We start from the raw sequence: 16,640 nt of genomic DNA, 5'->3' as shown, positions 1-16,640 counted from the left end.
GCAGGGCCGGTCGAGGAAAGGAGGAGGAGCCCCCCCCCACCTCATCACGCAGAGGCGGGGGAGGCGCTTGTCGCGTGTCGGGCGCGGGGCCAGTAGGGCGGGCGGCGGGAGGGGGGTGGTAGTGGAGGGAGTGAGAGGCGCGGGGGTCCGGGAATTGGCGGCGGCAAGACCAGCTCAAGACCAGACCTGGAAGCGCTTCCGGGGAGGAGGACTTGGGGGGCACCGGAGGGCGTGGGCGCGTCTGGTATGGGATGCCATGGAAAGGAGGGGGCCCTCCTAAGTAGATCTGCGGGTGGTTCCTTTGACGACTCCTCTTCTACCATTTTGCCCTGTGAATTGCCGAAGAGAGAGTCCCCATGGTCTCTGTTCAAATTCTGGGAACTTTCTCTTTGGGTGGGCTTAACCACCTACTACTTCATTATAGAGCTCTCCACCGCCTTTTCTGATACTGGGCACAAACGTGGGGATTATGTCAGAAAAGAGGAAGCCGCTGCTGGGTTTCCTAGGCAAACTCCCCAGGGGGACCGCATTGGGGAACTCAGGCAAGACTCACTGCCCTCTGTGCATGGGGCTTTTCAAAGCCCCCAGGCTCTTGCCTTGTTTGCACACAGTTTGCACCACGTGCCTGGAGCAGCTGGAACCCTTCTCAGTAGTGGACCTCAGAGGGGGAGACTCTGACACAAGCTCTGAGGGGTCAATATTCCAGGAACTCAAGCCACCCAGTCTGCAGCCACAGATCGGCATCCTCTGTCCGGTATGTGATGCTCAGGTGGACCTGCCCATGGGTGGAGTGAAGGCTTTAACCATAGACCACCTGGCCATGAATGATGTGATGCTGGAGAGTCTTCATGGGGAAGGCCAGGGCCTGGTGTGCGACCTGTGCAGCGACAGAGAGGTGGAGAAAAGATGTCAGACCTGCAAAGCCAATCTCTGCCACTTCTGCTGCCAGGCTCATAGGTAAAGATGGGATACCCCTCCCCACCCCCCCACCCCCCAGGTGTGGCTTAAGAGCAGAATACAAAGAGGTATCAAGCCAGAAATCCCCCAGAGCAGATGGGATGGAAAGCTCTCTCAAATGCCATGTAAGGTCAGAGAGCAGTATACGCTGTCATAAATACTCTGGAATGGTAGTTAACTCCTGCAGTCTTACATAATACATCTCAGAATAATAGAAGCAAAGGTTTGCATAGTCCTTTTCAGTTTGCAAAGCACAGTTGCAGTTTCCTTGGATCATCAATCGTTTGTATGGTGAATAATTGTAGTGGGTGCTGGATAAACAGAGAAGAATGCACAGCCCCTGGCCTTGATCACATTTGATGCCTTGCAACTCTTATAGAAAAGCAGGCGCTGTTTTCCCTCCCATTTATTATTTGGGGAAACTGAAGCTCAGCAAAATGTGATTTGCCAAGGCACCACAGCCAGTAAGTAGCATATAACAGAATCCAGTTTTTAAATCCAGGTCTTCTGACCACATTCTGTGCTCTTTCTAGTAATCCGTGCTGCCTTCCCAGTATAAGGGCTATTTGACTGTACCCCATCACAGCCTTGCCTTGGACCCTAGAGTGACTCTGGAGCTTGGGAGGTGGACTTATCATCGGGGTGCAGATTTTTGTCCTTTATGGCATTTGGTGAACAGCTGGTCACATGAATCACTCTCTGTCCCTTCTCCACCCCCACCCCCATTCCAGGACATCAGATTATAAAATAGCCAAGATTTTAGGATTATCTTAAAATAGTTTTTGAATTCTGCCTTCCATTTGTTTTCTGGTCTCACCAACAGAACAAGTTAGTAATCTTCAGTCTTTCTATTTTTAACTTGTAATTATGACTGCCTTGCTACCAGCTACATGGCTGACCCTGTTTTCTCCATAGCCACTCTTCTGGTGCCAGAATAGTCATGCGAGCTTCGAGTTGCTATCATGCTACCGGGGCATCTTCCCACAGTCATCGGGTTTCCTGGGGATTCTCCTGAATCTCTAGAGGGTCACCGGAAAGGGGAATTAAAAGAGAACTGTGAAGACTGACCATTGATTTCAGTCTTTCTAATAATGCCAGTGACTTGGGGAAAATTCTAGCATGCTGCTTTGGGTGATGCAGGCACTGGCCAAAGGAAATGCTTTACCAAAATCTCAAGTGAAAGTGGAGGGAGACTCTGTCGGGGCCAGCTGGACACTTTAATTGCTGGGTCTTCTTGCTGTGCCACGTGGCACAGTTTCTGTCTCTTGGTGCTGGGTTCCCACCATGCTCTCACCTCTAGCTTGCTGAAGTAGGCCATGGCTCTTGTCTCAGCTTGCCAAATTAATGCTTCAGAGAAAGTTCCAGGCCATAGGCTTTAGTGTTGCAACCTTTGGCAAAGTCCTGTCCCAGGTCAGAGAGCCATAGTCTACTATCATTTTATTCAACATAGTAGCCTTTTTTGAATAGGTGTTATTATTTCCTCCCCGCGCAGATGAGGAGGAACTGGAATCAGAGGATTACATGGTTAAGTAAGAGGTCAGAGCAAGGGACTGAACTCTAATCTGTTTGACTTCCAAGCCATGCTCTGAAAACTGCCAGACTTGCCCAGCAGAACCGGCCCCTAATTGCCTGTCCCTGACTCTGTCCCTGACTCTGTCCCTAGGCGGCAGAAGAAAACAACTTACCATACGATGGTGGACCTAAAAGACTTGAAAGGTTACAGCAGGATCGGAAAGCCCATTTTGTGTCCTGCGCACCCCGCAGAGGAGCTGAGGCTGTTCTGTGAGCTCTGCGACCGGCCCGTGTGTCGGGACTGCGTGGTGGGGGAACACCGGGAGCACCCCTATGACTTCACGAGCAATGTTATCCACAAGCATGGGGACTCTGTGCGGGAACTCCTGAAAGGCACCCAGCCCCACGTGGAGGCGCTGGAGGAAGCCCTCCTACAGATCAAAGGGGTGAACACTGCCCTCCAGGAGCGGGTGGAGGCCGTGGCTGCCGACGTGCGAACGTTCTCTGAAGGCTACATCAAGGCCATCGAGGAGCACCGGGACAAGCTGCTGAAGCAGCTGGAAGACATACGGGTCCAGAAGGAGAACTCCCTGCAGCTGCAGAAAGCCCAGCTGGAGCAGCTGCTGGCAGACATGCGGACCGGCGTGGAGTTCACGGAGCACCTGCTGACCAGTGGCTCAGACTTGGAGATCCTCATCACCAAGGGGGTGGTAGTTGAACGGCTCACAAAGCTGAACAAAGTCGAATACAGTGTCCATCCTGGAGTGAACGATAAGATATGCTTCTCTCCTCAGCAGAAAGCAGGCCGGTGCCGTGGCTACGAAGTTTATGGGGCCATCAATACCAAAGAGGTCGATCCGAGCAAATGTGTCCTTCAAGGAGAAGGTAGGAAGGCATTTCCCGCTGGCCTGGAGAGGGCGGTGGGCGAGGACATGGTGTTTAAGGAGGTGTGGCTTTTTCAGCTGGGGCCCTCATCCAGCTAGGAAGAGTTTCCTACCAGCCAGTTTACTGAGGGCGAGACCATAGTGATAGAAAGGACAGTGACTCCCCCCCCCTTCCTCGCCCTTTCTTTCTGTTTCATTCTGGCCAGGGTACAGTTAGTATCCCATACAGCAGTGAGGCGTGACCCTTTTCCAGTTGAGCGAAGCAGTTACTAGCAAGGACCTCCAGGACCATGCTGTTTCTTTTCTTTCTTTCTTTCTTTCTTTCTTTCTTTCTTTCTTTCTTTTTTTTTAAAGATTTTTCTTTATTCAAGAGACAAGGATCACAAGTAGGCAGAGAGGCAGGCAGAGAGGGGGAAGCAGGCTCCCCGCCGTGCAGAGCGCCTGATGCAGGGCTCGATTCCAGGACCCCCAGACCGTAACCTGAGCCGAAGGCAGAGGCTCAACCCACTGAGCCACCCAGGCGCCCCGAGCATGCTGTTTCTATCAGATGGTAGAGCAGAGATAGTGCCCAAAGACGGTAACAGGATAGGCCGGGGTGAAGTCCTGCCTGCCTACAGAGGAGCATGGCAGGGCCGCAGGGGGCTTGGATCATTCCAAAGAGTTTCAGAGGAATGAGGAAGACAAGGTTGGAGCATACTTTCATCTGTGCCCTTCTTGGTTTATGTAAGCCACATCATGACATTTGAAAGATTATGGTAGGCATTTCATTTGGTAGAGGGAGAAATAATTTCCTTTGACTCTCCTGTCCTGAAAGGACCCTTCTGTTCCTAAAAGCAGTTATTCAAACACAGATATGTCGGAGATTGGTCCTGATGGGCAGACTGGACCATGGATGCAGCCTGACTCTGGCACGGGAATTCTTAACCTTTTGGAGGTCTTAGGTCCCTTCGAGAATGATCTCTCCCCAAGAAACATCCACTAATTTGGGCACCCCGCTTCAGGAGATTCTTTGACCCCTCATAAGCCTCTGCAGAGACCACATGGTAGTTTATGAGCCCCTCGTTAAGAAGCCCTGTTGCAACTGCTGGGCCGGAAGCTGCACCTAGTGACTATTTTCCCAGCAGCTTGGCCCAAGTGCTGAAGAGGCCAAGCCGATCAGCTGTACCCCCCGACCAATTCAAGCATGATCTGCAGCTCGGACGGGATAGCTTTGGGCTTACAAGCTTCCCTCACAGGGTCTAGAGGTTTTCTGCTCTGACTACAGAGGACCATCCCAAGTCTTTTCAAAGCTCCCTTAGGGCTGCAGTTAAGGTTCAGGATCCTGGGTGATCCAAGAGCAGCAACTGGCTGAGAGACAACCAGGCTTGCCAGGAGGGACTCCCAAGAGGTATGCTCTGGGGGCCGGAGCGGGAAGGGAAAAGAAAGGGAGCAGGGTGATTACGCTAAACAGGAAGCAGGACCTTTTGTTCTAAAGAGAAGAAGGAAGATGGTGTCTGCTCCGCAGAGGCAGGCACCCCGTCTGGCCTTTCAGGTGAGGACTGAGTGTTTGATCTTCCGCAGATCTCCACCGAGCCCGGGAGAAACAGACAGCCTCTTTCACTCTGCTGTGTAAGGATGCAGCTGGAGAGAGCATGGGTCGGGGAGGAGACAGCGTGCAAGTCGCGGTCATCCCTAAAGATAAGAAAGACAGGTGTGTATTACACAGCCAGGTGTCAAGGGTAATAAGCAGTGACGAAACTGGACACTTAAGGCCCCTTTGTAGTTAGGGAGGTGTGCCTGCAGTAGTTACATCCAACTCCCCCTTCCGTGCCCCCCAGATGCTATTAAAATATGTGATATGACCAGGTGGAGCAGACGTGTTTTCTTCTGCGGGTTTTATGCCAGTGCTCCACTCTCTCCCAAAAGTCTGCTCCCTGAAAAATACTCTTATGTTGGACCCAACGGGCCCCTTCTCAAAGTTCAGCCCCACTCTGCTACTCCATTGGGCTGGGAGTATATGCGTGTGTCTCCTGGAATCAGAGGAGGGAGTCCAGCAAGTCCATTAAAGAGAACACAGTGATGCTTTCATGGAATTCCTCTGTACATCAGATTAAAGCAGCATTTATATTGCTTCCTTCCTGTTGTGAAACTAGTTTTTGAGACCAGTGGAAGGGGCGTCCTGTTTGGGGGACATTTCAGATGAATGTGGGGCAGAATGGTGTAGGGCTCGCACCTCAAGTGGCAGGCGGCTGCAGCAGGCCTGTGAGAGTGAGTGGTTTTTTGAACCCCATCTGCATTCAGTCCGGTCAGAGCGCTGGTGCGAGATAACAAGGACGGGACATACTACGTCTCCTATACCCCCAAGGAGCCGGGTGTCTATACCGTGGTGGTCTGCATCAAGGAGCAGCATGTGCAGGTGAGTAGGACCTATGCCTGGCCCTGGCCTCCTTTCTCCCTGCTTCCTCTGGCTTCTATCATCTCAGGTTGTGGAGACATGACTTGGGGGATCAGCTGTGTGGAGGGATTGCATGGGATCCTTTCTTCCTTCTCTTCACTTGAGAAATGACGTAGATTTTGCTGGTGACCGTAAGAACTCTGTGCCTATTCCTCCTCCTGGCTGTTGAGCTTGTATTTTGTCATTCTTCCCATTGGAAAATTCTTTTTTTTTTTTTAACAATTTTTTTTTTAAGATTTTATTTATTTATTTGACAGAGAGATTACAAGTAGGCAGAGAGGCAGGCAGAGAGAGAGGAAGGGAAGCAGGCTCCCTGCTGAGCCGAGAGCCCGATGTGGGACTCGATCCCAGGACCCTGAGATCATGACCTGAGCCGAAGGCAGAGGCTTAACCCTCTGAGCCACCCAGGCGCCCCCGGTTGGAAAATTCTTAATTTGGGAAAGATACCTTCATCCCAGGGGGCATTCTGCCAGGGGACAAGCATACCCATTCAAGTGATATCCTTTAGCTCAGGATTGTTCAGACTGTAACCAGACAGACTGGAACGTACTGGAACACAACTGTGGAGACTTGTGCCCTCTCCCCTCAACTGACCAGTCGTCTCTCTGCATGACCATCTACCCTCGTAACTCTTTTGCCTATTTCCGTATGTGCTCGGCTCTTACCACCTCCTCAGACAAGGATGACACTTTCTGGTCTAGAGATTGTGAATTTTTTAAAATTGGGCCATACTCAGCAAGTCCAACAGAATCCCTAGTACTCATAGGTTTTCCCCAACCGGAAAGCAGCACTGACAGGGACAATGAAATATCATAGTGTCATGACGTGTTGGGCTTGTGGTGTGTGCAGGAAGGGCGGGGAAGACTCCTGTGCAGCAGCCATTGCCGCCCATCTAACTACATTGGCCGGAGTGGGCTACTTGCCTCTGCCTACATTCTTAAGCCTTTGTTCCAGGCTGTTCAGGCCTAGGGATCATTATGCAGTTGGACTAAGGAACAAACGTGCTGATGTACACAGTCCCTATAGAGCTAAACCAGAACTTGAACCCATTTCCTTGAACTCCAAGGTGTTTTTAAAATGGATCGTAAATTCTTGAAAGGAGGAGAGATGGAACACTTGAAAGGCTTTTGAGGTACCAGATTCTGAGTTTTGTGCTTCTGCAGACAGCATGCTTCTCAGCCAGAGAAAGGCCTATGAGCTCCCTTCTTAGCTACTGATTGTCTAACACAGGACAGAAAGTGGAGAATGGAAGTTGTCCTGGAAGGAGAGGGGCAGGTGGGAGAGTTTTGAGTTTGAGGATTATTGAGCTCTTCACCTTTCTGCCTGTGTCCTCACTGAATGAGACTAGGTGGATGGGGAAACAAATGTCCAGGATGGACGGGAGGGAGGAAGGGAGTGAGGCTCAGTGTGTGAGAGGAGCAGGTGTGTGACAAGGCATTGGAGAGAGGATCATGGGAACGGCGTAGCCTTGTGGTTGTGGCATTCTACTAACGAGCCCCAAGACTCCCCTAGATTGGAGAAGATGGTGACACCAGTGACACAAAACACAGCTTTTTGGGCACCTGGGTGGCTCAGGTCGTTGAGCGACTGCCTTCGGCTCAGGTAATGATCCCGGACATCCAGGATCAAGTCCTGCATCGGGTTCCCAGCTCCTTGGAGAGTCTGCTTCTCCCTCCGACCTTCTCCTCTCTCCTGCTCTCTCTCACTCCACTCTCAAATAAATAAATAAAATCTTAAAAAAAAAAAAAAAAAAACACAGCTTTTTAAAAAATTTATAAATTATATTTATTTATATGGGCTTATTCATGTATCAGGTGGGCTCCATGCTAGAGGGGCTGCACAGAGCCCTTGGCTCTCATGCCTTTGTACATGGCGTCACACAGCTTAAGCACCCAGCCGGTCACTGGTCCCTCATCCGTTTCCCTCCTGCTGTCCTCAACTCTCCAGGGCCATGCCCTGTGACTGACCCTGCATTTAAGCAAATGGATGCTCAGCACATCCCTGTTGACTCGTGCTGTTCTTTGCTCTTGGCCTCAACTTTGAAGGGCTCACCGTTCACCGTGACCGTGAGGAAAAGGCACCGTCCACATCCGGGTGTGTTTCATTGCTGCACGTTCTGCTCCAGCGGAGGCCAGAAGACAGCCCGCTGTGCCTGTGGAGGCACCATGCCAGGTGAGGAGGAACACTCTCGAAAGTCTCGCGGCGGTGCGGGGTCAACTACTACACAGCCACTGGGTTTAGGAGACTCAGACTTAGGCTCTCTTGCTAGGAATATAATCCATGCATATCAATACACCACAGTTCTAAAAGTTCGCTTAAAGCTTCTCTGTTCTGAAAAGTGAAATAATAAGCTTTAAAGTTCTGAGTTCTTGCAGTTCTGATCTAGTTCACCAGTCTTAGGAGCCCTGTGCTTCTCCCCGGGATGTTCGATTTCTGTCTATACCCTTTCCAACAGCCTGGCAGTGTAAAAAAAAAAAATCTAAACCCACTCTGCTTAGAAATGCCAAGCAAGTCAAGGATGGGAAAGTGGGTGATTACATCATTTGACCAGGTCTGGCTCTTTTCTTAGGGGAAGGAGGGTCGACTCAGGCAAGAGACCTTTTCTTTTTTTTTTTTTTTTTTTAATTTTTTTTTTTTAAATGATTTTATTTGTTTATTTGACAAACACAGTGAGAGAGGGAACACAAGCAGGGGGAGTGGGAGAGGGAGAAGCAAGCTTCCCGCTGAGAGGGAGCCCAACTTGAGGCTCAATCCCAGGACCCTGAGATCATGACCTGAGCTGAAGGCAGACCCTTAATGACTGAGCCACCCAGGCGCCCCTCTAATTTTTTGTGTAGCCCAACACAGGGCTTGAACTCAGGACCCTGAGATCAAGACCTGAGCTAAGATCAAGAGTTGGATGCTTAACCGACTGAGCCACCGAGGCGCCCCCCTAATTATTTTTTAAATAGTATCCTATTGTGTCCTTACTTTGGTAGTGGGCCTTAAGATAGGCTCATGCACCCTTTTGCATAAACACTTTAGGAACTATCTTCTTTATTTCAGCCACTCTTCCCATGTCTTTCATTTCAATTACTTTACAGCTAAACCGGTTCATCTCGAGTTAGCAGGATGTTAAAACTATGCTCTCAGAACTTCAGCAAACCTTAATTGATGCGCTATCTTCAGTCCTCAGGAGGTCTCCTCCTAGACAAGGCGCCAGACAGCTTGTTTCTCTTGCCGAGTTTTTATTACATGTTTTCACACCCATGAGTCCACGTGTTGCCAGAAACATTAAGTTTCCACGGAAAACTGCTGGACTTTATTCTTAATGGTTGTCTTCTGTCTCCTCTTGGTACCGCACAGGTGGGTACCTAGGCTGCGGCCACGGACACAAAGGCCACCCAGGGCGCCCGCACTGGTCATGCTGTGGGAAGTTTGCCGAGAAGTCAGAATGCACGTGGATGGGTGGGCAGAACGCACCAAGGAGTCTACTCAGGACCGTGGCACTCTGACGCCTTCCTGAGCACGTGGTCGACCCGTTAGCTGCAGTCAGCACAACTTACAATTACCAGAGGACCCCAGACCTTGATTAATTCTGAAGAAACGGATAGAATTAAAAACAAAGTGCCTTATCTTACACTCTCGAGTTCCAGTCCTTTCTTGTGAGTCACTCGCTGATGGTATGTACGGACGGTTGAGCACCAGAGACCACGCTTCTCTCTTCGTGATGGTCGGCGGTGTTCATTCTACACCGAGGCCCCTTCTCTCGCGCAGGAATGGAGCACTCTATCCTGTTGGAATTTTGCGATCATGCAGGGCGTCTAGTTCCTAACTTTTAGATATGTAACTCGTTTATTTCTCCCAGAGCCACATGTTTCCTGTTTCCCTCAAAGAATTAAGACTGCCTTTCATTGTATCTACTTTTTCCTAGCACACTTTAAATGATTCATAATGGGATCTTGCCATTGGGGTGGAGGTTCCCGGCTTCACCCCAGGCCACGTCCATCTCATACTCTTCAGGCTAGGTTAGTATTTAATCAAGGGCAAACAAACAGAAAGTAAATAAAGGGAAACAGTGTGAAATACCACCTCAGAAATTGGCTACGGTTCTACTCTTGCCAGGCAGTCTAGCTACTTTCATCCTCCTCACATCTCCCCACCTGCTGTTATTTACAGAGGAGTCTTTACTCTGGTCTGTAAAGCTAGGAAGTTCGGTTGAAGCCCCGAGTCCTGGAGCGAGCCTGCTTAGCTGTTAGAGGCCACAGAGAACTGTGGGAAGAGGAAGCACACAGTGTTGGTGCGTCAGGCCTGCCAACGGCTTCACTGTATATACTTGGTGTGACCTTCTAGGACTCTGGATTTCAGTATGTATTAGGTATAAGTACTGAAATCTGCATTTCAGGAGCCATTAAAAAGCAGGTGACTCATTTGAGCAGTGAGTTGGGTCAGGCAAAGGAAGTGAAGCAAGCAGACGAAACACACGGACTGTCAGTCATCGCGGGATGCATTTCTTTCCTCCTTAGGGCTGCGAGATAGCTACGTCACAGCCGTCATCCTAAAATAGTCACGGTATTCCCACCCTTGTCCAGGAAGATTCTTTTCGGTGCTCTCTAACCCAAATCTGATCTTCCCACAAGACCGTGATAGCCCTGTGACCCTCTCAAAGTGTTAGCTACTTGCTTTTCCTCGCTTCTTATAACCGCTGGGTCCCACATCAGGAGGGTGGCCTGTGAGCTGATCATTGCTGCTTTAGGATCAGTGCTGCTTAGCCAGGAGGTATCTTTCCCCACAAGGGATATTTAGTCAAGACTTAGAGACATTTTTCCTTGTCTAGCTGGAGGCTGGTGCCGCTAGCATCTGTTGTGTAGAAGTCTGGAACACTGCTCAGCTCAAGGCAGCCTTCTGCAGCAAGGAATGAACCAGTCCAAAAGGTTCACCGTGCCTCTGTTGAGCTGCTCTGTTCCAGGTCATTACCTCTCTTTTTTCAAAATATGGCCAGCCTTGAGCCTCATGCCTTTCTACAACTTGCTGCCCCTCCATGGTCCCCCCTCATTCCTTGACGATTCTAGCCTGAGCTTGCTGCCACAGCAGAACCATGCCTCATAGTCTCAGATTAATTCAGTATTCACATAGGCTTCTTAATTCCGTGTTCCTTTTCCCCTACCTTAGCCATACAGTCAGTCATCCCCTCCACCTGGCTGCGTTCCAACTGCACCCTCTTTATCGATTCCATTTCAAGCATCCCATGACCACAAGCTCCCCCATCTTTACGGCTCACCCACAAGAATAACCCAACCCTCTTCTGGAACACAATGCAGTGATTCTACCACCTTCTCATGGTTCCCCTCACACCTGCATGTGCTTTCCTTCATCCTCTCTCAGATTCTACAGACCCAGCATTATAATCACTCTCTTGCATGTGGTCTCCCTATCATTTTTGGTAAAACCCCCGGTTAGATCCAACACTCTATCTAACCCAACTGGATGATCCTGGAGAAAAACACGAGCACGAGGACTTAGCCTTGCTTTAAATCTACGACCACAGATTTCAGTGGGCACCTAGTTGTCTGACATCTCCCTTGTCAGTTGGCTCCCCCCTCTACTAGACAATTAGTTCATACTCCCCTCACAAACTCCACTTTCTACCCCACTTCTCCTCCCCACTTATGACCTTGCCTCCTATTTCACCTAGAAAATAAAAGGATTCAGAAGAGAATTCTCCTACCTTCCCACCACATCTACAGATCTGCCTATATCCTTATCAAAAGCAAAACTCTGGGGCGCCTGGGTGGCTCAGTGGGTTAAGGGTCTACCTTCAGCTCAGGTCATGATCCTGGGGTCCTGGGATTGAGTCCCTCGTCGGGCTCCCTGCTCAGCGGGGTATCTGCTTCTCCCTCTGCCTGTTCCTCCCACTGCCTGTGCACACATGTTCTCTCTTTCTCTCTCTCAAATAAATAAAATCCCAAAAAACAAAACAATGAAACAAAAAACAAACCTCTATACTTGTATGCTAGATCTCATTGCATCTCCACAACCCAGGAACATTGCTCCAGGAATTCCCTCAGGAACATGCTACAATATTTCCCCCTCTTAAAAAAACAGATTGCCCTTGACTTTTGTACTAGTCTGCTAGGGCTACCATGACCAAATACCACAGAAATTGATTTCGCTCAGTTCTAGAGGCTGGAAGCCCAAGATGAATGTTTCTCTTGAGGCCTCTCTCTCAGCTTACAGGCAGCTGCTGCCTCCTGTGCCCTCATGTGGCCTTTCCTCCGTGCAGACACTTCCCTGGTAGCTCTTCTCATAAGGACACCAGTCCTACTGAGTTAGGGCCCACACCCATGACCTCATTTGACTTCAGTTACCTCCTTATAGGCCCTGTTTCCAAATACTGTCACACTGGGGATTAGGGCTTCAGTCTATGAATTTGCGAGGAACAAAATTCAATCCATAACATGTTTCAATGCTCCATTTTCTGCTTCCCTTTAAAAAAACTTCAAAAATAATCGTTTACTAGCTCTACGTCTCCTTGCATCCTCTTAGGTCTAACCCCATCAGGCTTTCTTCCTCACCCCTCCACCGCTTCCTCACCCCTCCACCTCTCGTCAAGGTCCCCAGTAATGCCCACATTATGGAACCCAGTGATCAGTTCCCAATGTTTCCATCAACTGTATTTAACACAACTGATCACTTTCCCTTCCTTGAAACATTCCCTTCGCTTGGTTCGCATGGCATCACTCTCCTTCATTCTGTCTCTGACTTTTCCTGACTCTTCATCTTTGCTAGTTCCTCTTCCTTGCTCCCGATCCAACATGTTGGGCTGCCCTAAGGAACCATTCCTGCATTTCTATGTCCTCCCCCTCCCTAGATGATCTCCTCCTCTCCCGACGCTAACTACCATTTAGACACGAAAACTCTTACGTTTATCTCCCCCTCCAAATTCCAAAGGATTATATCCGATAGCTTAACACCTCCACTTGGAGTCATCCCAGGCGCCTCAAATTTCAGACGTCCACAACATGACTCCCAGTTGCCCATTCCCACTTCCCACCTGCCTACACCAGCAAACTGCTTCTCCCGCAGTCGGCTCCACCTCTTTCAGAGGAAAGTCCAAATCTATTCTTACAGGTGGTAGGTAGAGTCAATGTCCTGGCAAACATGTTTGACTCCCCCCCCCCCCTCACGTATACATCCAATCCACGGGTGAGTCCATTTGGCTTTCCCTTCGAAATACATCTGCTGAACACTGCTCTCCACCTCCACGGCCACTGTTCTGGTATAAGACACCCAGATCTCTCCCCCGCCTCCTCCCTGGTCTCCCTGCTTCCACCCTTCCCCTCCTGTGTCCTCTTCTTCAATCAGGAGTTAGAGAGATCCTTCTGAAATACCTCAGATCACGTCACTCTCCCACTCCACACCCAACATCTTCCCATTGTACTCAGAAAGAAGCCAGCGTTTGCATTAGCATGTAAGAGGCTGCACCCTGGCTCCCTGTTCTCTCATTTCCTTCCCCCTCACCCCTAGTCACTCTGTTCCAGCCCAACCTGCCTCCCTGGGCTCCACAAACCCTCCACGGCTCTGTGTAGCAGCCTTTACAATCACTGCCTCACCATCTGGAATGCTCTTCTCACAGATATTTAATGATTGTCTCTCTTTCTCCTCAGGTTTCCACTCCTACATCAAACATCATCTGTCAAACATCATCCTATCAGAGAGGTCCCTAACTACCCTGCATAAAATAGCAACTCGTCACCTCAGGGCTCCATATCCCCCTCACTCGGCTTCATCCCCACCTCACATACATTTCTATTTGTTTAATGTTTGTTCTCTGTCAGCTCCATGAAGACAAGGATTTGGCATTTATTGACCACATTGTTCCTGGCACATAGTAGAGGCTTAATCAATATTTTGTTGAATAAAAAAAAAGATCTCATTTGGCACAAGTTTCAGTTTGGCTGTCCTTGGTATCTGTTTCTATATGCAAGACTTTGCTTCCCCCAAACGCCAGATTTGTCATTTAACCAAATACCACTTGGGGAAAAAAAATATCAGCCTTTCTCTCAAACCTGCTGGATAAATTGTACACACTTTAGGGACCAGCCTTGAATTTTCCAATTACCTCAGACATCCAGGGAATTGCTTTGCCGTGGAGAAGCTTATTGTATTACATCATTTTCCCCATGTGTCTTTTAACAAGTCACGTTTCAGAACCAAGGATAAAAAGCTTTTCATGTATTTCAGTTGGAAAAGGGTTTTGGTAATTGTAGAACTCTACTGTAGATGAAGCTCTGTGCAAAAGAAAATTTCTGTCAGACATCCACGTTCTGGCAAATGCCCTAGCCTTGAAGCAGTATTCATGGTAGCAATTCCTTTACAAACACTAAGATAGTTTGTGTGGGAGGAGGTGGGTGGCTTGCTCATTGGCCTGCCGTACAGTGGGGTCCAAATTCAATTCTACTGTCCTACCAGCTGACAGACCTGGCAAAGTTAAGAGTGATCTGCAGAGATTCCTGAGGTGAGGAAAAAAAAAAAAAAGAGAGAGAGAGAGAGAGAAATCTGAAGATTTAGGAATTGTTAAAGTGCTTCAGAAATCACCCTTGAGCTGTGAGCAGTGAAGCATCAACATCAACAAGGTACAGTGTCATGAGGTAAGTTTTGTCTCTGGTGTTACAGGTAAGACAAGAGAGCCACAGATTATCGCCTCTGTCCTCTGGGATGTTGTCAAGGGATAAACACCTTGGCTGTCTTGGATAACAAACACACACATCCACCAGGTGGCCCGCCCACTCTGATCTCTGAAATGCAGTCCTCACTCAGCTTTACCCCAGAGGATGCATGCCTGCTGAGTTTGTCTCCAGGGGAGGCTGGGTGAAGTGACCCCTAGTGGAAGCAGGACGCAGAAAGGCATTTCCCTCTGCCTGGTTAGCCTTTCGGTACTGACTTCAATTCCCTCACCGCTTTCCCAGTCTTCCCTAACTAGTTCTCGTTCAAGCTCCTTGTTCCAAGCCATCCCAGCGACCACACCTCTCCCAGCAGCCCTTGACATCTCCACAGCCATTCGGGAGACTTTAAGCCTCAGGGAGGACGGGGATGGTTTCAGGTTTCGCTTTGACCCTTTGGCTTTCAGTGCCCAGCAATGCCTGGCATATTTAATATCAATTTTTGAACTGATGTACAAATGATTTAGCAGTGCAAGTATTCTCCCCATCCAACCTTGCATACATCATCTCTGCCCTCCCTCAGATTAGCTAAGGATTCTGGGTAAAAGGACTCAGGCAGGAGAGAGGTGTGTAGCTGCGGATCTGTGTGCTGGGTTCCCTCCCTGGCGGTGAGGTTCTTCCTTACTTCAATCCCCACCTACTGACTCTGGGGGGTACTTGGTACACTCACTGACCCGAATTTCATTTTTACTTCTGAAAATATTTTCATCTAGGTGACATGCTTAGGAATTCTAAGTTCTTATTATAATTCTTGGCGTTGCCAGCTATTTTTAAAATTCGTTCTGCCTTTTCTTAGGACAAGATGCTAGACAGCAAAGAGCAGTACAATCTCCCCCTTTGTAAACCCAATTCTCTCAAGGCATCACGGTCAGTATCAAGATTCCCAATGACCACGGAGGTCACACTGAGCACTGACGGCTCTACGACTGTCCTACTAGTGCAGAAGAGTCTGGCTTTACCTCTGAGCCCGGCTGAAAGCCGCTTCCTCAGGCAACAGAGACAACCACAGAGTAAACAAGCTGGAGGTCACACACAGCTGTTCGCAGTCACGCAAACAGCAGCTAGAGAAAAGGGTCATACTCCACGCAGATGGCATCCTACCTGCTGCTGTTCATGACTGCATGGAAACAGGAGTCCTTGGCGGGATTTTTAAAGGGCTCGATTTTCTGTCCAGCCATGACATGCACTGCACACCCTCTGTGATCAACATTGCTAACGAGAAGTCAAACTGTAAACCTGCCACAGAGGCAGATTTATCACACGAGAAATCCCTGGTAAATTGGGTGCTCCGTGGGGTTGTGCTTCTGGATGGATGCTTGCCAGCTGGCTTTCAGCTGCACCCAGGCTGCTGTATTACTCTCATATGCCCAGACCCGGTCCCACAGCAGTAATATGCACGCCCGTGTGACCCTTCACTGCTTCTAAAGCCTCAGTGACATCCTGTCCCCACCCGAGTCTGGTCCGGTAGGCAGGCAGCCGTAAGAAAATCCTCCAAGTTAATAGTGTTTCTCTCCTAAACAGTGCATGGGATGCACATGTTCATCGAATATGCCTTCTGACGTGACCAATGTCCATCCCCTCAAACAGGCTGCAGTGTATAGAGCAGTTACCACATTCCCAGTGGAGCCTGATGGGATATATACTAATCCATACACCTTACAGATCAAAGAGCTGAGCCTCGTGGGGAACCTGTAGCTAGCCTAGTATCAGACAGTCAGCCCAGGGCAGAGACTGGCTTTGTACATGCGTGCTGGCCTGGGAGCCAGTTTTCCAGGGACTGTACCTTTGCCCTGTGTGTTCATCTTAAAACCTGCAAGAAAGGGCAATCTTACTTCTTTGTTTCCTGATCTCATCACGGACCTTATTATAGTTGCTGGGTTCTGAAAACAATGCCCACTTTACAAATGGGGCAACCAAAGTGCAGAGAAGTCAATGATCTTTTTCAGGTCTACATCCCCAGCTAAAAGGAACCTGGAACTCAACTGAAGACTGAGTTCTACAGGAGAACTCTTCCTATGGGCCATATTGTCACCTTTGTCGGTCTTTAAACCTTGTCCTGAGAAAGGACCTTTTCTTACCCAGGCTCTGATGCCTCAGCCCACACTGTCACTGGGTTAGCTTCAACTCCCACCCCTGACTCAAGGTTGGCAC

The 16,640-nt window shown here is 49.3% G+C and overlaps 1 protein-coding gene across 1 annotated transcript; it reads left to right on the top strand.

Annotated features, from left to right (window-relative positions):
* Nucleotides 1-144: 144 nt before the first annotated feature.
* Nucleotides 145-9,408, top strand: TRIM45 (tripartite motif containing 45). The gene is made up of 6 exons (XM_059135180.1): nt 145-957; nt 2,621-3,354; nt 4,914-5,043; nt 5,634-5,748; nt 7,833-7,959; nt 9,133-9,408. The coding sequence occupies exons 1-6, from the start codon at nt 470-472 to the stop codon at nt 9,279-9,281; spliced, it is 1,743 nt and encodes a 580-aa protein (XP_058991163.1). The 5' UTR covers nt 145-469; the 3' UTR covers nt 9,282-9,408.
* The last annotated feature ends 7,232 nt before the right edge of the window (nt 9,409-16,640 follow it).

This window comes from Mustela lutreola, chromosome 10 (genome assembly GCF_030435805.1).
Source record: "Mustela lutreola isolate mMusLut2 chromosome 10, mMusLut2.pri, whole genome shotgun sequence".
Classification (NCBI taxonomy): Eukaryota; Metazoa; Chordata; class Mammalia; order Carnivora; family Mustelidae; genus Mustela; species Mustela lutreola.
The sequence above is the reverse complement of the archived record's forward strand: the minus strand, read 5'-3'. Positions and strand labels throughout refer to the sequence as shown.